The sequence below is a fragment of the Agelaius tricolor genome, unplaced genomic scaffold (genome assembly GCF_023055355.1).
Source record: "Agelaius tricolor isolate 1412-34295 unplaced genomic scaffold, bAgeTri1.0.p SCAF_3, whole genome shotgun sequence".
Classification (NCBI taxonomy): domain Eukaryota; kingdom Metazoa; phylum Chordata; class Aves; order Passeriformes; family Icteridae; genus Agelaius; species Agelaius tricolor.
In genome coordinates this window covers 68,556,304-68,580,968 of record NW_027269263.1, presented here as the reverse complement: position 1 = coordinate 68,580,968, position 24,665 = coordinate 68,556,304, and the positions used below count along the sequence as shown (strand labels likewise).

Here is a 24,665-nt window from a genome sequence, read left to right as displayed (position 1 = left end):
TGAGCCCCCATGGGATGGGGCTGTGCCACCCCCTGACACACAGGGGGCAGCTCCTGCTCTCACTCTCACAGTGGGTTGGTTTCTTGTTTGTACCATTGCATTTGTATTTTAATTTTACTAATAAAGAACTGTTATTCCTGTTCCCATATCTTTGCCTGAGAGCCCCTTCATTTCAAATTCATAACAATTCAGAGGGAGGGGGTTTGCATTTTCTATTTCTGGGAGGCTCCTGCCTTCCTTAGCAGACACCTGTCTGTGCAAACCAAGACAGATTGCCACCAATACCCTGACCCACAGGCTGTCAGGTAATTTCTGACTCTGTCAGTGGGGTTTTTTGTACTATTATATTTGTATTTTAATTTTCCTAGTAAACTCTTATTCCTGTTCCCATATCTTTGCCTGAGAGCCCCTTCATTTCAAATTATAACAATTCAGAGGGAGGGGTTTATATTTTCCATTTCAGGGGAGGCTCCTGCCTTCCTTATCAGACACCTGGTTTTTCAAACCCAGACAAAGGTGAATGTGTTCCAAACACCCCTTGCCCCAATCCTAATCCCTTCCTGTCTTGCAATATCCTTCAGGATGAGCCCAGACAATTCCTGGCAGACACCAGTGAGGCTGCCAGCATTGCTTTGTATAAAATAATATAAAATTTCCTTGGATATCCATCCTTTACACTCCCCACCATCTCCCAGTGTGGATCACACTTTGCACATTCACAGCAGCTGCCACAGCTGAGCCTCCTAAAAATGACACTTTCCTGCCTTTGCCTCTTTCAGAACCATGGAATCTCCACAAATAATTTTATTTTCCCCCTCAGTGCACTTATGTAAACATCTCACAGATCCATCAGACCCTTCCTGTCCCAAATAACACAGAAGATTTTGTGGCAGGCATCAAAATTTGCTGACACTCCTGCTGCCACAGCCCTTTTTGAAGCCCTGCTCAGCACCACAAGGATCATCACCAAACCAGAATTAACCTTTCTTCCTTCCTTTATGATAATTTTCCATCAATTCTTAAGTTTACATCTCCTGGTCAGATTTTTTTGTCAATTAAAAACAAAACAAAACACAAAAAAAAAAGGAACCCAGCAACCAACAAAATAACCCCACTGCAAAGTTCTTTATCCATTTCAAGTGCTCTGAGTGATTAAATAAATAAATAAACCTCACAAGAGCCAATTTTTCCACTACATAAATAATTTGCAGGCTCTTTTGTAGATGTAAATAAGACATTTCTGCTTGTTCTCCAATCCTCAGCTGGAGGCTTTAAGGAGAGGCTGCTGATTTTTCCTGGCTCCTCAGTGACTTCAGACTCCTCCTTCCTAAAAAACTCTTCTGACATCGTGCCTTGGAGCTTAAATTCATTTTTGAGTTCTTTCTAAAGCCTCCAGCTCTGCCTGGGTGTTTTTATTATCAGAAGGGAAATTCTTATTTAAAAGAGTTTCTGGGTTGTTTCCTCGTCTACACTCTCACAACTCCAGACTGGTTTCAAAGAAATCATTTCTCTTTCCCATAATGTTGATTTTTTTTTTTTCTCCTTTTTTAACACAAAATCTTGTGCAATTCAACAAACCCACGATGCCTTCTGCAGGTGTCTTGTTTTTAAGGGTCTAAAGATCCATCAAATAGATTTGCTCCACAAAACCCACAACACTCATCTTCCCTCCTACAGCCTTGTCTCAAAAATATCTCAGCTTATCAGCTCTCCTGGGGCTCCATTTCTACATTTAAAGTTATTTGTGCAAATAAACACAGCTCCAGCCTTGGCAGCTGCAGTGTTTGTGTGTTTGGTGCTTTCCTTTCTCCCCAAAGCCAAGGTCATTCCAAGACTGGGCAACTGAGAAGCAGCAGCCAGTGAGGAATTTTGCCTGTTTAGGACTTTGGAATTTGGGTTTTTTGCTTTACCTCCTTTTCTGTTAATTTTATTTATTGATACTCAGCCTGCTCTTCTGGATGTTTAATCACAGAATATCCTGAGTGGGAAGGGACTCATCCAGTCCAAACACCCTAAAATCCCACCCTGAGAGCATTGTCCAAACATTTTTGGGAATGTGCCCATTCCCTGGGGAAACTGTTCAGTACCCACCAAAAATCCAACCAAAATCTCCTGACACAGCTTCATTCCATTAAAAGGAAAAATTCCACTCCATTCCCACTCCATGATCCCCAGACAGAATTCCTGCCTACACCCTCCAGTTACTACAGCACAGGTTTTTTTTTCTTTTTTTTTTTTTTTAATTTTTTTTTAATTTATTTTTATTTATTTTTATTTTATTTTTTAATTTTTTTTCCCTGGATGTGGCCCCCTCTTAGTCTGAATTTTTCTCTCCCTAGACAGAGGAATTCTTTAAATAAAGGCATGTTCCCCCACCTCCTACAACAAGTCTGTCTTCCCTGCCTGGTCTGCAAACAGCTTTCCAGATTCCCACTGACATTTGTCATCTCACCACCTTTGCATAATGCACTCTATAATTTGGCTTTCTCCATCACAAGGGAATCCATCCACCTCGTTTTTATTTAACTTTTAAGGTTTATTCAGTGTCTCCTTTTCATTCAGTGGCTTCATCTTTAATTCTTATGCCATTTTGTTCCTCCTCCTTGCAATATGGTGTTGTTTGCAAGCCATTTGCTCACTGATGGGGACAGGTAGATGGCAAATATTTACTTTACCACCCAGGACAAATATTTGACATCTATCACCACCCAGCTTTCAGATGGATAAGAAAATGGTCCCTTCTTGAATTATCATGACAACAAGATGCAGCCACATAATATCCCTTCATCCACCTGTGACTGAAGAGCCATCACGGATTTTAGACATTTCCATTTGTAAAGATAAAACTGCAGAAAGTGTTTTCTTTGTCACTGTCTTACTACTTTTAAGATCTCTTATTTAAGTTATGTTTGCAGAAAGGGCCTATTATTCATTTTTGCTCTCTTAAAAGAAACAAAACAAAAACAAAACAAAAAAACCCCAAAACCACCACTTGTTCTCTCTGAAAAATAATCAGTAAAAAAATCTCCTTTACTCTGTGCCCTGAAGCTGCTGGGTCACTGAGCTGTCTTGGATTTTATTAGCAAGAAGGTGTCTCCTGCCTTCTCTAATTGCTCCCTGCACTCTGCAGCAACTTCTCTGCAAAAAGTTCCACTTGAATCCAATTCTCTCAACCCAGGGCAGGGTTTGGAACTGAGGATTTCAGAAGTGCCTGAAACACGAATTTCACAGGAGTTGAGCAAGCTCTGGACTCAAAAACTCTTCTCTTTTTTGGGGAAGTTCATGAGTTTGGAGAACCAGGGAAGAAAAAAAACCCCACACAACCAAAAGCCCAAAACTTTTCTACTTTTCCCACATGCTCTGATGAGAGAGGTTGAGGGTTGGACGAGATGATTCTGTGATTTAACTGGAGCTGTAAATCTCTTTAGGGTTGGGATTTCTTGGGAATCTGTTCAGCAGGTCAGAAATGGAGTTTCAAAGGTTTTAATGAGGACAGTGCAGGAATGCAGAACACTCCAGTTCTTGGGGCAATTAGGTGCCCTGTCTTTAAAAAAATGTCAATTCCCCATTTTCAGTGCAGGGCAATTTCCCCATTTTCTCTTTTTCAACAAGGAGAAAATGTTTTTATCCATTCCCACATGGAAACACAACAGCCCTGACACAGGTGCCTGGCTCCTGCAGTACATCCAACCCCTCTACTTCAGGAGAAATGACATTTTTAATCCCCAACGTGACAGATTTTGTTAAGTAAATAATGAACTGTTATCCCCAGATCCCCCTGTTTGCAGGTTGACAAACAGCAGAATACAAATGACAACTTTATTTCCTTATCCTACCAGTCCAGAAGTGCCAGAGATACTCAATAAGACACACTTGATATTCCATAAAACATACTCTGAACCTTGGGAGATTCAGGCTGGGCTATTTCCCAGTAAAGATATGAAAATGAGCTGCCACCACCTTCTGGAAAAGGCTGGACTTGTGCTTATTTATTATAAAATATTTATAATAATCACAGAATATCCTGAGTGGGAAGGGACCCATCAGGATCATCCAGTCCAACTCCTGACCGTGTTCACACACCTTAAAATCTCTAAGATTTTAGGGATTTTATAAAATTCAAATTACATAAAATTCGAATTATATAAAATTCCAATTACATAAAATTCAAATTACATAAAGTATAGAATTAAATAAAATAGAATATATAAAATATAATAATTAAAAAGAAATATAATTTATAAAAATATGGCCTTTATCCTGCAGGGTGCTGGGCAGCCTGGCCAGGAGCCAGCAGAGCCCTCAGCCCTCCATCAGCCCATCCCATTAATTGCTCCTCTGGATCAGGGCCAGAGCTCCCCACCCCATAGATCAAACCTCCCTGAAAACCCTGCAAATTCAGGAAAACCCAGCTCTTACATCAGATAGGAACAGGTGATTTCTCAACTCTTGGCTCTATCCTGGAAATAGAACATTTTGCAAGAAGCTGTTCCAATTCTGACAGATTATGCTGGATTATTCACCTCTCCCAACAATTCACATCTTGCAGGGCAATATTGGAAATAAATCTCCCTCCACCTCAAAATGCTCTTTTTCCCTGAAGTCCCCACAAGATTGATCTGACAGTGACTAAACTGATTTTTTTTGCTGTTTTTTGCTCTCAGTAAAAAGTTTGGAGAGCCCCAAATTGGAATATGAAATTTAATCATAACATAAGTTTTTTTAAACTTCAATGAAAGAGCTTTTCGTGCTGGCTGAAAACAAAGCCAGCCAAAGGGACAGGGATGCACCAAGTGGCCTTAATAAAATGACAATTCCCCTAACAAGAGTATCAAACCTCCTCAAATCAGGCTGCAGAAGAGATTTTCAACAATCTTCTCAATCTTAGGGAGCCCAAACCCTTCTCTGAGCAAATGACTTCCTCACAACTGTGCTCAGCAGAGGAAATCATCCCCAACACACACAATCAATAGGAAATATTGCAAACAATAATGCAGCAGAAAGGAAGGAGCAGAGCAGGAAATTCAGGGAAAATGGGAATTTGGGGAATGAGGAAAAGACACCAGGCAAGCAGTGAAGAGCTCCTGAAAATCCACTCCAAAATAACCCAGCCTGTTCCATCAACCAGATCACAGGAGAAGGATCTCAGAGGATATTACAGCACCAAAAGAAAACAAGATTTAAATCCAGGATGTTTTCAATCTGTGCAGGAAAGCAGCAGCATCAAGTTGTGCAAATTGTATTTAAAATTTATGTATTTATAGAGGAGAACCTCACCCTCCAGTGAAACACAGCAACATGGAGAGGGAAATAACTAAAATATGAACAGATTATCCCAGCAAAAGTGATCCTAATCTGAAGCCTCAGGTTTTAGCTTTTATATTCCTCACATTCTGAGCTGCTTTGGTGTGTGGGTATGAGCTTCATATTATGGGATGGTGAGCTCTTTGTACAGAGCAGGGAGACAAAACAATTCCTGCTCCAGCTGGGCACCAAGGACAAATTGTCACTGTCATATTTTCTGAAAAATCCCTTTGCCAGGATTTCTTCTCCTGGGAAGCTGAGAAGCCTCAGAGAAAAAGGAAATCAATATTATCTCACTTGCTTCTCCTGTGTTTTGCTGCTTTGGAATGTGGTTGGAGATTGTTTATCCAACAGGTGATTGTTTCATTGGCTTCATGGGAATTGTTTTGACTTAATGACCAATCACAGTCAGGCTGTGTTGGGACTCTGGAAGGAGTCACAAGTTTTCATTATTAACTTGTAGCTTTCTGTAAGTATCCTTTCTGTATTCTTTGGTACAGTTTATTATAGCATTCTTTAATATAATATCATAAAATAATAAATTAGCTTTCTGAGAACAAGGAGTCAGATTCATCATTTCCTCCTTCATCCTGGGGACCCAGCAAATACCACAACAAATGACCCAAATCTCAGCCCAGGAGCACAAACCCCATGGGCTGGAGAGAGAAAAACAAGCAGGGTGGGACTGCAGGGGCTAAAGCTGGAATGGGACAATGAACTGCAAGATGCAAATGGAGCAGAACTGATCCCAGGGAGAGACCCCGGGAGCGCTGGTGCATTTTGGGGCCATTTTGGTTCATCTTGGGTGCAGCCCTGGCTGGGCTCTGGTGCTGCCCAAGGTGGATCCATCCTTTCCATAAATCCCTGCTTTATTCTGTGACTCTGCCCAGCCTCTGCTCTAGCTCAGATTTACAAGGCACCACCCCAAGGCTGGGATGGTTCAGAAGCTGAGGGAGAAGCCAGCAGGAGTTTGGGTGAGTGCAGAGGCCACACCTGGAGCATCCAGCACTAGGCACAGCCTGGAGCAGAGAAGGCTCAAAACTTACCAAAAGTGTGCCCAAATCACCCATTCTATGATTCTGTAAAAATACAGATACAAAATGAGGCAGATAAAGCTAAAAATTAATGTTTTCACCCCAAAGTCTCCTTTAAAACAAACACAACTACCCAGGGCTGCTCTAAAGGAACAAGTCAGCTCTGCTTAAGGGAAATTCTAATTTGGGCCCAACTTCTTTGCTCCAAAGGGATGGTCAGGCTCCCAGCAATTAATGAGCCATTTTCAGGATTGCAGAAATAAGCTGAGGTTCAGCAAATACTGAGGTGGAAATGATTTCAGATTCATTAAAGTGCATGGGCTCTGTTGTGCCAAGCTAGCACATCTCTGCAGTCAAGTCTCCCAGGCAGCCTCACTGGCCTCCCTTGCAAACCCAAATTAAGCAGGTGCAGAAATGCCAACATCATCAGGATCCTCCCGAGGTGCTGGGCCTGGGGTTATTTTGACACAGCCAGGCTATTTAGCAAGGCAAAAACCCCTGCAAATACAAATCAATTACAGCCCAAAAAAGATCAATTTTTTCCTTACAATGGAAAAGCCATTGCTTCTTCTTTTTTTGTTTCTTAATGCCACATTAGCACAACATCCCCAAAACCCCAAAAAATGGCACTGTGAAGCTTAAAAGGACCAACAACCCCTGCAACCACATTTTCACTGGGCAGCTCTTTCAACATCATGCACAGCCTTTTCAAGCAGACACCCAAAAAACTCCAAAAGTTTCAGTTCTCTGCTCACAAAGGTATTTTAAACACTCTCCACACCCTCAGGAAGTTTTGCCTTTCCAACATCTCAGCCAGGACTACAGTGGAAAGACTTTTGGAAAGATAAAGACTTTTTCAGGAATTCATGGACACTGGATGACAGGGAAAGTGGAAGTGTGGAAGAGCCTCCTGTGTGTTCCTCAAATAGAAAAAAAAAAATTCCAAATTACTGAATTCCCCCTAAATTTAACTGTATTGCCCTGCCCTGGATGTGTTTGCTCACTGTGCTGCTCCTGTTTGCCAGCATCTACTCCTTCAGCAGACACTGAGTTACAATTTTGAGGGGGCTGTAGCTTGGAAATGTCAAAGGGATTCACATTCCTTCTACAGCACCTTTCAAAATAAAGCCAAAAGCCCTCAGGATCATGAATACAGCACAAAATTATGCATCCAAAAGAACAATTCCCTACCAGATCACACAATAATCCTACACAGGCCATGAGGAAATATCACAGGAGGCTGTTTTTAGACCATCAATTAATCTGTGAACCCTCAAGTTGATCTTTAAGGAAATGGGTAATTTTATAGCTCCCAGCAAAACGAAATGTAAAAGGGAAGAATGTTTAAGCAAACCTTCAGTTTGAACTCCTGGCCTTAAAAAAGCACTGCCAGAAAATGCCAAGGCTGGCACCTCCCAGGGGGCTGAGCAGCACACGAAGAATGCACCCAATAAAGATTCCTGGAAAGGCAGAGCACATTTTGGTGACCTTGGGGATAAATATTGTAAAATCTCAACCTGCAGAATTCCCTGTTTGATGTTGGGATTTTCCTGCAAGTGACTTTGCAGCCAATGTCCAAGGGTGTATGGGTGGGCTGTGAGCACCCAAAATCGTTCTGCTGCTGCTGTGGGAGCACAAAGCACACTGTCAGTGCTAAAATTCAGATTAACATCTGGCTGGCTCTCAGAAAACACAGCTAAGAGAGAAAGCAAAGGGAGCAGAGGCAAACCAGCAGATATGAGGCACAAGAAACAAAGAACAGAGCTCAAACTCAGTCTCTGAAGAATATTAAACCAAAGAACATTATGCTGAAAGAATCATTGCTAAGGAAAGAGGGATTTGGGAATAGCAGGATCAAATTCTAACCTGCTTTAAACAACCTGCAACCTCAGAGAATTCAAGGAATCACACAGGTTGCCATTAAGGGAAGGCTGACTGTACAAATTCCTGCAAATCACATCCTCTGATCTGCATAAACCCAGATGCACTCAGGTGCCTGTTGCACAAAGATCAGAAAATCACTGAAAGGGCTGGGAGGGGACCTTAAAATAATCCAGTTCCAACCCCCTCATCCTTCCAAACAGCTCCAAAAGAATAGGATCTGAAAATGACAAATTAAGAATTAACAGAAAGAGTCACAGTTCTGCTCCAGGCAAATGAAGGAGTTGCTGCTGTGACAGCCCAGTCCTGAGCCACACATGAAGGCAGGGATGGAATTCTCTCTCCTTCCACCCCACTCCCCACTAAAAACTGGTCACAATTACAATTGTAATTGTAACCAATTCCAATCAGTGCAATTGTTTTGGTTTTTTTTTGTTTTTTTTTTTAATCCCTGGATCAGGATGCTCAAATTTTGCTTGCAGTGTGATGTTTTCCAGGGTTTTGGCCTGTTTGAAGAAGCAAAACCTCACCATGCTATGGAATTTTTTTTCACAAATGTTGCCATCCTCTGGAATCCCTGTTTTTTTCCCACTGTTCCTCTGAGTGTGACAGCAAAAGTGAAAATTTCCTGAGAAATACTTTCAAATCTCTGTTTTCTAAATGCCCAAGCAGTCCTGGTGAGCACTGAAGAACTGCAAGGCAGGCAGGACACTGAAAAATCAGGGTGGGCTTGGCAGAGATGAACCCTCACAAATCCACACTTCAAAATTGGTGCCACTAAAAAGCAAAGGGTCCTGTGGGAGAGCTGCAATCCCCCTGAAATGCAGGGTCTGATTCTGAGTTTGGTTCTGTTTTATTGTAATTGTTGTATGTTTTTATGTATAGATATTGAATGGTTGGAAAGGTTTATATAATATATTTATTATATAAATATAATAATATTTTATTTATTTAAATAAAATTTTTAAATAAAAATATAAAAATATATAAAATTTATATTAAAATTTATATAAATTTTATTTATATTTTTGTAAATATAATATATATTTACAAAAACTTTAATATATTTATTAAAGTTTTTGTAAATATATATTTTGTATTTATAAATAGTATATTTTATATATATAACATATATATTATTTATATATACAATGTACAATATATATATATTTTGTATATTATATATATATTGCAAACATATATAATATATTTAATAAAGTTTATGTATTGATAAAAGAAAATTAATTGTTTTGTTTTTGGGAGTTGTATGTTTTGTATTTTGAGTATTAATTAATAAATTGTTTAATGTGAGAGAAATGGTATAAGATTGCTTATTTAGTTAGCTCAATTGATTTAATTGTTTTAAGGTTGTTTTGAAGTAGTTTGAGGTAAAAAGAAGGTTGTAATTAAAAAAAATTAAATTTAAAGTCATTATTATAATTAGGTTTATATTGATTGATGAACTTTTTTATGTTTAAATTTTTTTATTTATTTTATGTAAGAGGAAGGAATCAGCATCACTTTTCCTGAGAGATCACCAAGTTTTGGGAACATTCTTCACCACAGCTGTCACATCCACAGAAACCTCTGGGAACATCTTCATTTTTTTTCATTTTTTCCACCTTAGGACCACGATGGGCTCTGAGGGAAAGTCACCCTCCTGAATTAAAGCAAATCATCAGGAGAGGAACAATTCAGAGGCACCATCATTTATCACCCTGGCAGGAAAAGGGGCTGGAAAATGCAATTTTTCTAGGAGGGCACCACCCTGATTAAGCAGTGAGGGAATGAGCACCAAATGACTGTAATAAAGTGAGATCATCCCTTTCCTGTGTCCCAGATAATTCTGTGTTGTTCCAGTGTCCTTTGTCAGTAAAACCAGACAGATTCTGGGTATTACACTTAAGGGACAGCTCTGATTTATTTATTTACTGACCTGCTGGGAGGTGTAACTAATTTGGATTATTCTCCCTGTCACAGGCAGCAAATTCCAACTGTTTGAGCCCAGGAGAGAAAATTAATGACACAATTAACCTCTGTGCAATTGGAGTGCATCAGACAAGAGTTTTCATCTCAGGTGTTGCACAGGTCAGCCCTTGGAAAAGGCAGCACCCAGCTCATCCATCCAACCTCCTGCTCCAAGCCTTTTCCAAAAGAGTTTCAACACAGGAGAGTTGGCCTGAAAAACAGCTCTACTGTCTGCTAAAAAAAGGAAAATATTACACCAAATGTTATTTTTCTTGGAGGTTTACCTTCCTTTAAAATCATGTTATTATAATATAAAATTAGATCTGGGATTTTCCAAAGAATCCAAAGTAATTAGTTGTCCAATTCCCACAAGATTGCCAAGGGAGTTAGATCCTAAATGCCTTTGGCTCTTTTTGGAAAACCTCATCCATCACAGAAATTCATAGGGTGGCTCACCAGAAACTGCAGAAAAGCAAGGTCTGAGTTAAAACACTGAGAATTAATTTTATAGCACTTTCCAGGGCCCCTCAGTCAATGCTGCACTGGGAATAGTGGGCACCACCACCACCACCACCACATTTTCCACTGGAAAATAACATTTCACCCACAGGAGCTGTGGCAAGAAGTGATCAGTGACATTCCAGGGCTCTGGAGCACTAAAAATAAAAGGCAAAGCTCCACTCAATAAAAGCACTGGGCCCACAGAGTAGAGCACACAGGGGTTTTTCCTTTTTTCCTTTAATATTTTGTTTTTGTTTTTTTTTCCAGGCCAGTGCAAAGCAGAGGGAGTGCAGCTTTTCTGACTGGAAAATATGGATTAACAATGCACCACTGTTGTTTTTTAATCAGATTGCATCTCCCAGCTTCACCCAGGGCACACCCACAGCCACAATTCTTCAGTCTCTGCCAGTAAATGAAGACCCCAAAGAGGTTTCCAAGGAATTTCAATTTCCAAACATTTTCCTTGGAGATAAACTCCTCTCTCCCATTTTCAGGAATTTGCCTGCATGGATCCCTCAGAGGAGGAATCCCTGCAGGGAGGACATGAGGAGTTTTTGGGCTTTTTCCTTTCACAGTGGTTTGATGGTGCTGGGAAGGGAAATAACGCCTCAGGTTTTAGTTTGTATATTTTTCACATTCTGTGCTGCTTCAGTGTGTGGGTCTGAGCTCCATATTATGGGATGGTGAGCTCTCTGCACAGAGCAGGGAGACAAAACAATTCCTGCTCCAGCTGGGCACCAAGGACAAATTGTCACATTCATATTTTCTGAAAAATCCCTTTGCCCAGGATTTCTTCTCCTGGGAAGCTGAGAAGCCTCAAAGAAAAAGGAAAACAATATTATCTGATTTGCTTCTCCTGTGTTTTGCTGCTTTGGAATGTGGTTGGAGATTGTTTATCCCACAGGTGATTGTTTCATTGGTTTCATGGGAATTGTTTTGACTTAATGACCAATCACAGTCAGGCTGTGTTGGGACTCTGGAAGGAGTCACAAGTTTTCATTATTATCTTTTTAGCCTTCTGTAAGTATCTGTATTCTTTAGTATAGTTTAGTATAGCAGTCTTTAATATAATATAATATCCTATCATAAAATAATAAATTGGCCTTCTGAGAACATGGAGTCAGATTCATCATTTCCTCCTTCATCCTGGAGACCCAGCAAATACCACAACAAATGACCCAAATCTCAGCCCAGGAGCACAAACCCCGTGGGCTGGAGAGAGAAAAACAAGCAGGGTGGGACTGCAGGGGCTAAAGCTGGAATGGGACAATGAACTGCAAGATGCAAATGGAGCAGAACTGATCCCAGGGAGAGACCCCGGGAGCGCTGGTGCATTTTGGGGCCATTTTGGTTCATCTTGGGTGCAGCCCTGGCTGGGCTCTGGTGCTGCCCAAGGTGCATCCATGGAGGAGATCCTTGGAATGAATCCCTGCTTTATTCTGGAACTCTGCCCAGCCTCTGTCCTAGCTCAGCCTGCACAAGGCTTTAGAACCAGTCACTGCCTTTAAAGGCACTCACAGAGGGACAGAGTATGAGCTCAGCACATCAAAAGAGGTTTATAGTCCTATAAAACATGTCCACAAATGCTGATGAACTCCTTGTAGCACCTCCTAATTCCAGCTGACAGCGGGGATGAAGTGCAGCAGACACTGACAGAAAACAGAGGGGACTAAAATCCACATCAGAGCTGACAAAACTGTTCAAAAATGGTGAAAATAAAAGATACGGTGCAAATTTGCAGCAGAATTTCCATTTTTTTCACATCATCCCAATATTTATCATCTCCAAGAAGCTGAAGGCTAACAAGCCCTGTACAGGGTGGGAATTCTGCATCCTTTATTTCCAAAACTCATGTTCCTCTTGGAATCAGAGTCTCATCAGGTGTGATGGTCACTTCACACCCGTGTTAGTCCTTGTCAGAAAATCTTCCAACTTGAGAAAGAAAAGCTTCCAAGTGGCATCACTGGGAAAAAAAAAGCTGGAAAAATTCTGTGTTCTCAAGCTGTATCAATTAAAAATGATTTAATGATGGCCCAGGGTTCACAAGGTACAGGTTTTGTGCCAACTGCCAAATATCAAAGTAGGGAATGTGTCATTCCCTATCCTGCTTTCCCAACCTTTTCCTCTCAGCCTAACACCCAGCAGAGCTGACTTTGACTTTCACAACTCCACCAAACAGCTTTTTGAAATTATTTCTCTCTCCAAGAATTTGGGCACCTTTTTCAGCACCTTCAGCAGAGTTGAAGTTGCTTTTAACTCACATGGATTGAGTTACATGAATATTTAGGCATAAACTCTAAAAACCCATTTAAAACTATAATAAAACTAAACATGATGAACAATTAAAAGTAAAATCCACCTTAAATGAAGTTCAGAGCAGCTTGGTGCTCTACAGAATGGAACAAAGATGATGAATTTGTTTCCTTGCTCATAAATCAGCAAATATTTCATTTAAAAAGTTAATATTTTTTAAAATCTCCCCCAAAAGCCCACTGACCTCCTCTACAATGAGCTGCACAAGTGACTGTGCATTGTTCAAACAAATAATTTTCATTCTGGGCTTGATTTCTTTGAACTTCAGCATAAATGTTGGTGTTTATGAAATGCATTGGATCAACAGCTCCAGGATAAGAAGTGTCCAAACAAAAGCTGTTAATGCAGGAGTATGGGAGAAAAATTCTGCTTTGTCACCCTGCTAACAGAATATCCAGTAAAATATGGCACAGCTTGGTCAACAAGGGCCATCCCTGGGAAAGAAAAGAATCCAATGCCTGCAGCCAGCTCAGCTCTGGAGCTCATCCAGGTACCTGTTACCACATAATTCAGTTTGTTTTGAGCAGAGCTCAGCCAGGATCATCCTGTCAAAGAGAAAACACATCAATCTGGGCCATTTCTACTTCATAGCCTCTATTTTTAAAAGGCCAGGATGCCATTGCCATCTCCTGTTGATTCCATGATATTTCTCTGCACTTCCTGACACATTTTTTCACCTTTATCCAGGCCATTTCCACCATCCCAAATTCCAATTGCATCTTCTTAACAGCTTAAATAAATTACCAACTTATTTGCTGTTTGAAATTGCAAAAAGACCTGAAATTTTTAGGTAAATTGGAGCAAATCTAGAAAACATTTTAATAGAGAGGGGAGGCAGGACATTACAAAACTTCTTGGAAGGCCAAAATTTAAAAAAAAATACCTTCCTGCAAAATCAGCTGGTCCCTTCTTAGATCCAGAAAGATGAAACTCTTCTTGGGCCATGAATTTCCCCAGAAATTCTCATGTTCTTAGCAGCACATATTTGCAGAAAACACTGTAACACCCTGCTGGATTTATTCCTGCATGTGCTGAGCTCATGTCAAATAACAGAGGGGGAGGGAAAAGTATCAAGTGACCTAGTCTAATTATTTAAATTCCATTTTTAAATATCAGCATTCTGAGGAGTGGAATTCTCCCTCCTCACTGTCTCCTGCTGGAGCCTGAGTGAAGCTGTGTTTGTTTTTTAAGGCTGCAGACAAATCCCTTTTATGACCAATGTTCTCTCAAGGAGATGAGCATTAATGAGCCAAACCAGTCCAAGGGCAGCAGCTCCACACACTTCAGACCATTTAAAAAGAACCACAAAGACTGTCAGACCCATTATTTGGAGGGTGACCACAAAGCCATTAAATATCTGTGGAGCCACTTTGTGCAAAATAACTGCTCTGGGTATAAACCATCACCTGGTGAACTTCCCAGAGGCAGCAGCAATTTCAGAGATTGCTCTGGCATCCCAGCCAGGATTTATGGCACATTAACAGCTCTCATGCAAAGAGCTGATTTGACTTTCTGAGTACCAGCTGTGGCACAAACATGCTTTTAAATGCAAAGGTTCAGACCTGTGCTGAGCCACCCAGCAAAAACCACTTGGGTTTTCCATGAGCAGCTCCAAGGAACAGCTTCAGCTGACAGAAAAACCCTTCCCTTGCCAGGAAAAAACCTTTTCCCTTCCCTTTTCCACGGTGCCTTCCCTCCCTTGCCTGCTCCTGTGCCAGCCCTGCCACAGTTCAGGGACCTGAGCGAGCAGAAAAAGCAGCCAGGAGCAAACCTTGGCCAAATCAGCTCCTTCAAATCAGATTCCTGACAGGAGAATCCTGCCAGAGCAAGGAGAGCATCCTGGGCTGGGGAAAGGAGCAGTGGGATGGCAGAGGTGGGATGGAGCTGGAACCTCTCCACACCTTTGCCACCGAGTAACTGAGGCTGCCCTGGTGCTTCAGGGTTTAACTTTTCTATTTTTCACATTCTGTGCTGCTTTAGTGTGTGGGTCTGGGCTTCATATTATGGGGTGGTGAGCTCTGTGCACAGAGCAGGGAGACACAACAATGGAGGAAATACTTTTAATAAATCCCTGCTTTATTCTTTAGCTTTGCCCAGCCTCTGTTCTAGGTCAGATTTACAAGGCACCAACCCAAGGCTGGGATGGTTCAGAAGCTGAGGGAGAAGCCAGCAGGAGTTTGGGTGAGTGCAGAGGCCACACCTGGAGCATCCAGCACAAGGCACAGCCTGGAGCAGAGAAGGCTCAAAACTTACAAATGTGTGCCAAAATCACCCATTCTGTGATTCTGTAAAAATTCAGTTTTCTGGGCTACTTGTTGAAATCAGGTCTTGTGTCAAGTGGAAGTGATTCCTCAGGTTACAGCTTTTATATTTTCCATATTCTGAGCTGCTTTAGTGTGTGGGTCTGGGCTCCATATTATGGGATGGTGAGCTCTGTGCACAGAGCAGGGAGACAAAACAATTCCTGCTCCAGCTGGGCACCAAGGACAAATTGTCACTGTCATATTTTCTGAAAAATCCATTCGCCCAAGATTCTTCTCCTGGGAAGCTGAGAAGCCTCAGAGAAAAAGGAAAACAATATTATCTGACTTGATTCTCCTGTGTTTTGCTGCGTTGGAATGTGGTTGGAGATTGTTTATCCAACAGGTGATTATTTCATTGGTTTCATGGGAATTGTTTCGACTTAATGACCAATCACAGTCAGGCTGTGTTGGGACTATGGAAGGAGTCACAAGTTTTCATTATTAACTTGTAGCTTTCTGTAAGTATTCTTTCTGTATTCTTTGGTACAGTTTAGTATAGCGTTCTTTAATATAGTATCATAAAATAATAAATGAGCTTTCTGTGAACATGGAGTCAGATTCATCATTTCCTCCTTCATCCTGGGCACCCAGCAAATACCACAACAAATGACCCAAATCTCAGCCCAGGAGCACAAACCCCGTGGGCTGGAGAGAGAAAAACAAGCAGGGTGGGACTGCAGGGGCTAAAGCTGGAATGGGACAATGAACTGCAAGATGCAAATGGAGCAGAACTGATCCCAGGGAGAGACCCCGGGAGCGCTGGTGCATTTTGGGGCCATTTTGGTTCATCTTGGGTGCAGCCCTGGCTGGGCTCTTGTGCTGCCCCAGGTGGATCCATGGAGGAGATCCTTTCCATAAATCCCTGCTTTATTCTGGGACTCTGCCCAGCCTCTGTCCTAGCTCAGAACTGAACTCACCTGGGTGCCCAAGGGAACCAGGATTTTATGCCATTCATTCCCTTACAAACCAGACAACTACTCAGATTCCCACAGCAGAGCTTTGAAATTCATCTCCAAACGCTCTCCCAGAACTCTTGGCCAAGTGTGACCCAGCAAATGCAATTTAAATGCAGCTTTTCTGCAAGATCACTCCACTGCACAGCACCATGCCCAGAATTGGGGCACAAAATTATCCCAGTTCCCTGCTCCCTCCTGCTTCCTCTGGATAAGGAAGGATATGGGGATGGTGGAGCATCCTTAGGAGAGGTTTCTCAAGGCTCAGTGTCTGCTATCCCCAGCTCTGCAGTAGCACAACAGGAGTGTGTGGGCAGAGAGGAGGCTTCAGTTCCTCCTTCCCCAGTTTCCTTATGGTTTCAGCAATGTTTGGGCTGCTAAATGACACCAATTTTGGAAAACACAGGAAAGCATTAGACAGAAAAACCCCCAAAAAAGGAACATATTAATTGTCAGTGTCTTCTCAGCAGACAGCTCACCAGAGAGCCTGCTAAAGAATTATGTCCCAGAGAAAATACGTGTGGGAGGGAGAAAAATATAGACCCCAAAAATTGGGACTCATCAACTACAAATTCACCACTAAGAAGTGAAGATCCCTTCCTTGGAGGCAAACAGCTCCAGCCTGAGCTGTTAACTGCTCATGTCACCAACAGAACAAATCACTGGTGGCTTCTCCTGCAGCAAGGTCCCAGTGTGCTGTCCCTGCAGGCCTTGGCCCCAGTCCCTCTGCAGCTCTCCTGGAGCCCCTGCAGGCCTGCAATGTGCTGGAAGCTCTCCCTGGAGCCTTCCCTTCTCCAGGGGAACATTCCCAGCTCTCCCAGCCTGACATTGGATCCATCTCCTCCCCAAGACATTCATGGACCCAGGGCCTTCACTTGGAATCTCAGCAAACCATGAAGGGTCTCCCTTCCCTTCTCCTCTCTTTTCTCTCCCCATTTTCCATAAAAATCCCTCAGGATGGATTCTGAGTGTCCCAAATCCCAGAATCCCAGAGCAGTTTGGGTGGGAAGGGACCTCCAAGCTCATTCCAGGGACACCTCCCCTATCCCAGGCTGCTCCAATCCTTCCTTGGGCACTGCAGGGATGCAGGGGCAGCCCCAGCTGCTCTGGCAATCCCAGCCCAGCCAGGAATTCCTCATTGCCAAGATCCCATCCCTGGCTGCCCTCTGGCACTGGGAGCCATTCCCTGGGTGCTGTCCCTGCAGGCCTTGGCCCCAGTCCCTCTGCAGCTCTCCTGGAGCCCCTGCAGGCCCTGCAATGTGCTGGAAGCTCTCCCTGGAGCCTTCCCTTCTCCAGGGGAACATTCCCAGCTCTCCCAGCCTGGCTCCAGAGCAGAGGTTCTCCAAGATTCCTCTATGATCCAGCACAGACACTGAATTGTCCCAGGAACCCTCAAAATTCCCTCACTCTTCATCCTGACCCAAGCACTGACACCAGCACGTGGCTCCCAGCTCTCTCCAGCCTGATCCTGCATTCATGAGGATTTTTAGGAGGATGTTCCACCCCCTCCTGCACTGAAGAGCCCTGTGGTGGTGTTTGAGGGTGCCCAGGATGAGGGAAGAGATGAGAATCTTGACTCCATGTTTCAGAAGGCTGATATATTATATTATATTATATTATATTATATTATATTATATTATATTATATTATATTATATTATATTATATTATATTATATTATATTATATTATATTATATTATATTATATGAAAATTATATATTAAAACTATACTAAAGAATAGAAGAAAGGATTTCATCAGAAGGCTAGCAAAGAAAGGAATGGAAAAAAAAATCTTGTGACTGCTCACAGCATTGACACAGGTGGACTTGTGATTGGTCATTAAGGAAAAACAATTTCACATGCTAGGTAAACAATTCTCCAAATCACATTCCAAAGTAGCAAAAGCTGAGGCTTCTCAGCTTCTCAGGAGAAAAAATCCTGGCAAAAGGATTTTTCATAAAATATGTCAGTGACAGAGCTCAATTAGCTCCACACAAAATGCCAAACTTTAAACTAAAATTTAACAAATTTCCCCCCTTCTCCCATTGATGGAACTACATGACCAAGGGCTATGCTGGCTGTGAGACAAGGGAATAACTTCAAATGGTGTTTTCCTGAACAAGGCTGCTCTAATATTTTGACAAACTGCTTTTGTTTGTTTGTTTTCTGGCACTCCCCTACCAACTGGAAAAGGTCACTCTGTCTTCTGTGTTACTCCTCCATTCTCAAAGAAAGTCAAAAATATTTCATATCTGCATGTTCTGTACCTCAGCACTGCTCAATGCTGAGAAACCTCTCACACTACACCAGAGTGCCTGGTGCAGTTATTAGGGAGAAATCCAGAAATCCAGTTTCAAAATCGAGCTGCAGAAAACAACATCTCCCCCACAAACCCCAATTTGCAGCCCACCACGAGCTCCTGTTATTTGGTGAAGATATGGAGAGATAACCCTGCTGTAACCTGAATTTTCCTGAATTTCACATGCAGAGATGCACAATGCACACGTACAGAACATTTTCCCTGGGAACTGCACTTGTATGAGATTGTTCTGCTGTGCTGACTGAATTCCATTCATTGGGATTTGAAGGAATTGCATCCCTTGCATTTGAAGGAATGCCATTCATTGGGATTTGAAGGAATTGCATCACTTGCATTTGAAGGAATCCCATTCATTGGGATTTGAAGGAATTGCATCATTGGGATTTGAAGGAATTGCATCATTTGCATTTGAAGGATTACATCATTGGGATTTGAAGGAATTGCATCAACTACTCCCCCCCACAACCCCCAATTTGCAGCCCACCACGAGCTCCTGTTACTTGGTGAAGACATGGAGAGATAACCCTGCTGTAACCTGAATTTTCCTGAATTTCACATGCAGAGATGCACAATGCACAGGTACAGAACATTTTCCCTGGGAACTGCACTTGTATGAGGCTGTTCTGCTGTGCTGACTGAATTCCATTCATTGGAATTTGAAGGAATTGCATCCCTTGCATTTGAAGGAATGCCATTCATTGGGATTTGAAGGAATTGCATCACTTGCATTTGAAGGAATCCCATTCATTGGGATTTGAGGGATTGCATCAACAACTCCTATTCCCCAAACCCCAATTTGCAGCCCACCACAAGCTCCTGTTACTTGGTGAAGACATGGAGAGATAACCCTGCTGTAACTGTAAGATAACCCTGAATTTTCCTGAATTTCACATGCAGAGATGCACAGTGCACAGGTACAGAACATTTTCCCTGGGAACTGCAACTTGTATGAGGTTGTTCTGCTGTGCTGACTGAATTCCATTCATTGGGATTTGAAGGAATTGCATCCCTTGCATTTGAAGGAATGCCATTCATTGGGATTTGAAGGAATTGCATCACTTGCATTTGAAGGAATCCCATTCATTGGGATTTGAGGGATTGCATCAACAACTCCTATTCCCCAAACCCCAATTTGCAGCCCACCACAAGCTCCTGTTACTTGGTGAAGACATGGAGAGATAACCCTGCTGTAACTGTAAGATAACCCTGAATTTTCCTGAATTTCACATGCAGAGATGCACAGTGCACAGGTACAGAACATTTTCCCTGGGAACTGCAACTTGTATGAGGTTGTTCTGCTGTGCTGACTGAATTCCATTCATTGGGATTTGAAGGAATTGCATCCCTTGCATTTGAAGGAATGCCATTCATTGGGATTTGAAGGAATTGCATTCATTGGTATTTGAGGAATTGCATCACTTGCATTTGAAGGAATGCCATTCACTGGGATTTGAAGGAATTGCATTCATTGGTATTTGAGGAATTGCATCAACTACTCCCCCCCACAACCCCCAATTTGCAGCCCACCACGAGCTCCTGTTATTTGGTGAAGACATGGAGAGATAACCCTGCTGTAACCTGAATTTTCCTGAATTTCACATGCAGAGATGCACAATGCACACGTACAGAACATTTTCCCTGGGAACTGCACTTGTATGAGGTTGTTCTGACTAAATTCCATTCATTGGGATTTGAAGGAATTGCATCACTTCCCTGAGCAACCTCCTCCCAGTTTTCAGCCTCCCCCATCAGCTTTAAACACTTTTAAAACTGAGTTTTCTGCTCCCTCTGCTGCAAATATAAGATCTCCTCTCCAAAAATTATCCTTACACAGAAAAGCAGGTTAGAGATAATTTAGGCTTTGGGATCAAAGGTTTTCTTACACTCTGAGGTAAAAATATTTTAAGCCACTCCAGTGGAACTAAGGTACAAACACCAACAAGATTTTGAACAAAGAAATGCAGCATTTCCTCCCTTTCATGCCAGTCAATGCTCATCTCTTACCTCAAACCAGCAAGAGATTATGGATCTTAAAGTGCTGCTTTTATGCATTGTAAAAGCTCTTCTGGAAGCTTTTCTGACTCCCCCTGGCACCCAAGAACAATGAAACCTTTCCAAGGGGGTTGGTTTTGTTTTTCTTGGAACACTTTTCCAATGGATCTTGGTCAGACATTGTCTGCCCAGCACAAAAAGCACTTTGAGTGCTCACACCTCCACAGGTTTGTGTTCTAGCAATGCTGCTCAGGAACAGCCAATAGAAATCACTCCAGATTTCACCACACACCAGGGCTGAACCCATCCCAAACTCCCACAGAGGACAGGAATATCCAGCCTTGATGTTCTGCTGCGCTGAAGGAACTGTCTCAGGAGTGTTCTTACTCCAAGGTTTTGTCTTTCTGGAGCAAAATCTGCAGAATTCCAACCTCAAAGTTTTTCTGGGCCTCATGGATCACAGGGAGATGGCTGCAGATTCCCCATCCCAAACCTATTCCACATATCCTTAAATTTAATTCTTCTCTTTTATTCTTCCCTTATTTATTCCCACTTCAGTTCTGTGATTTTTGTTGTTCAGAAAAGCCCTCCTGAACCTCTGGCTGGACATTTCCAAGCAAATTTTTGTAAGAACAGTATCTCAAACTGCACCAAGGGAAATTCAGGTTGGAGAGCAGGAAAAAGCTTTTCCAGCAAGGGGGATCAAGTTCTGCAATGGCTGCCTGGGGAGGTGGTGCAGTCCCCATCCCTGGGTGTGTTTGACAGCCTGGATGTGGCACTGGGGGCCAGGGGCTGGGCTGGACTCCATGGCCTTGAAGGTCTCTCCCAAGCCAGGGATTCTGGGAATTCTGTGAATTCTGTAAATTCTGTGAATTCTGTGAAAGGAGCTGCAAGTTTGTGGCACAGGGAAAAGTGATGGAGATTCCTTTGATAATAATTCCTCTAAAAAGACAAATGTGTGGGTAAGGAGTCAGTGAAAGGGATTGAAGACCCACACCTTATCATGTCCAAGTATTTAAAGTCATTGGGATATTTGGGTAAGGAAAAAAACTGCATCACTGCACAGTCAAACAATCCTGCAGAGCAACAGCTACAAAGCAGCCCAAAACTGAAAAAGTGAGTTAGGACATGAGGCAGAGAGCATTTTCCATCACCAGCCCAGAGCTGGAATGACCAACATAAATCCTTCCACCTCCTGTAAATAATGCCAGGCTCACTTCTGTGACCTCCTGTTGTATTCATTGGGATTCTCGTGGCAGGAAGGAATGATGAATCTGACTCCATGTTCTCAGCAGGCTAATTTATTATTTTATGATACTATATTATATTTAAAATAATATTTAAAAATGCTATACTAAACTATACTAAAGAATACAGAAAAGATACTTATAAAAGGTTAAAAAAATAATAATGAAAAGTCATGACTCTCCTTCCAGAGCCCCAACACAACTTAATACTCATTAGCCATTGAATCAAAACATTCACACCAAAACTCTAATGAAACAATCACCTGTCAGTAAACAATTTCTAAACACATTCCAAAAAAGCAAAACACAAGAAAAGTAAATCAGATAATATTGTCTTCCTTTTTCTCTGAAGCTTCTCAGCTTCCCAAGAGAAAAATCCTAAGCGAAGGGATTTTTCCAGAAAATGTGAATGCCACAACCTCCTCTATCACATGGCAGGTGAAGTTCCACATCTGTGCGCTATGTATAGAGGTAATCTCCAAATAAATAAATAAATTCAAAAAGAAACCTAAACATGTGTTTAGTGTTACACAAAACATACAACACAGCAAGAATGAGAGAACAGAGATGTGACAGATGAGAGCTCTGCTGCTTGAGAGAGCCTCAGATCCCTGGGTGAGAGGCACAGCACCTGAATGAAGCCTAAGCAAGGCACAGCTTTGGTCTCTTGCAGTTAAGAGGAAGAATCAAATAAGAATTTGCTGCAAACACGCCGGCAGCAAGTGTCTGAGCTGCCTAAAGCCAGCCATAATGACAGCAGAAGACAAGCCATTAGAGCTGTGACACTTTATGAGACAGGCATGACATGGTAACACAGAACAAAAATGTCACTTTGAAAGCTGCTGATAAATCACTTGCTAGGCAAAAAGGAATCAACCTTTCCAAACACCATAAGGATGAATCCACGGGATTTTTTTTTCTTTTGCTGATATTTAAGCTCTTTGGAGTTTTACAATCTGTTGTAAATGTGGCCACTTACCAAAAAAACCCAAAGATAAATCCCAGCACTGCTGAGTGTTGAGCACTACAGGTATTCTCTGGCATGGTTCTGAAGGGGTTTTGTTTTTTTTTTTTGTATTTTATGGGGTTTTTTTTGGTATTATTTTGTATTTGTTATGGCTGCAAGGTGAAAATGTGCCCACCTGAGGGATTCTTACCTGTCAGGACCCAGGACATTGCTCTGGCTGCCCTGGAGGACTCGAGACCCTGGCAGGGGGCTCAGAGACCTTGGCACAGAGTCAAAAACACCTTTTGTGCCTTTGATTTTAGCCCATGGAAACAATTCCCAACTTTGTGTGAAGATGTACAAGCCACAAGAGTTTGAGTAGAATGATAGTGAATTTGTCACAGGGTGAAAATGTAGAATTTTGGGGTTTTAGAATGGGGGTTCAAGAGGCAAAATGGAGGAATCTGGGCATGCCCTGTCCTTCTCCTTCTTCTTGTCCTCCATCTTCTGCTGGGATGGTGACACTTTTGGATTGGTTTAGAGTAGAGCCAGACTGTCTAACATAGGTGATAGATATTAGGAAATTATTGTAAATAAAGTACATGCAGTTCTTAGTATAAAAAGCCAACACCATGTTCCAGGTTGCAAGGCAAGATGTATTCTATTACCATCTGGATGGCAGCTGTCTTTTGTCATCTAGGCAGTTTGCTTTATCTCTTCCACAATCACTCCTCCCTCTGGGGAGACATCTGCTGATAACAGCTACTGAATGTCACTGCCTGACTGATAAGAACTACAGCATCCCATTGGGAGATGTGAGCCCAGAGGGAGGAGCCAAGCATTCCTACCTGGATATAATCTGGAGATTCTGGAACACCAGCACAGCTTCTCCACTGGATTCCCCAGAGGAGCAGCAGCTGCCTCTCCTTCCACTGGATCTTCAGAGGAAGAGACTGCACCCTTCTACAGGATCCCTGCTCCAGCAGAACCAGCCCTGACACTGCAGGAGGGCTGAGCCACAATTCCAATGGGACTGCTGCCAACACCCTGACCCACAGGGTGTCAGGCTGTGTTCTGACTCTGTCAGTGCTGTTTTGGTTTACCGCATTGTTTATTTTATCCTTTTATTTTCTTCCCTATTAAAGAACTGTCATTCCCTGCTCCCATATTTTTTTCCTGAGAGCCCCTAATTTAAAATGTAAAGGAATTTGGAGTGGTGGGGAGGGTTTACATTCTCCATCTCAGGAGAGAGGCTCCTGCCTTCCTTGGCAGACACCTGGCTTTCCAAACCAAGACACACCACCCCAAGGGCAGGGACTGTGCCACAACCCAACCTGCTGGACAGATCTCAGCAGGTCAGAGAAAGAATGTCATAGATAAGAGAAAATAAACAACCCTGAAAAGCAGAACTGAGGAATCTCGACTTCTTCTTCGGTCACAGGGCTGGGAAAAAAGATTTTTAATACCTCGGGGTCATCTGAACCACAGAAACCCGAGCCTTACCTGCAGGACATCCTGGATCTTCACCCACACGTCCACCATGTCGTAGAGCTTGATGTCCCCATCGTGCTGGCTGCAGGGGGAGGCCACAGTCTGCTGCAGGTGGCCCAGCACCACGGCGTGCGCGGCGGCCACCGCGTTGAACTTGTCAAAGAGCAGCTCCAGCAGCTCCAGCAGCAACCTGGCAAGCACAGAAACACTCTGCTCAGCTTCTGGAACGTTCCACAGGCTCACAGCAGGGCAGGGGGACAGGGCACTGTGGGTTCATGTCCTGTTTTGTGACATGCTGAGGTCACCTCTCTGTGGTATTGTATTTTTGGGGTGCCTCCGTGGCAGGAAGGAATGATGAATCTGACTCCATGTTCTCAGAAGGCTCATTTATTATTTTATGATATTATAATAT

General features: G+C 42.5%; 1 protein-coding gene across 1 annotated transcript in view; it reads right to left on the bottom strand.

The window, feature by feature from the left end:
• EXOC4 (exocyst complex component 4) overlaps window positions 1-24,665 on the bottom strand; it is a 362,178-nt gene that overhangs the window by 276,030 nt on the left and 61,483 nt on the right. Inside the window, exon 7 of the mRNA XM_071424195.1 lies at window positions 24,266-24,443. Coding sequence (XP_071280296.1) covers window positions 24,266-24,443 — 178 coding nt within the window. The remainder of the gene's footprint in view (window positions 1-24,265; window positions 24,444-24,665) is intronic.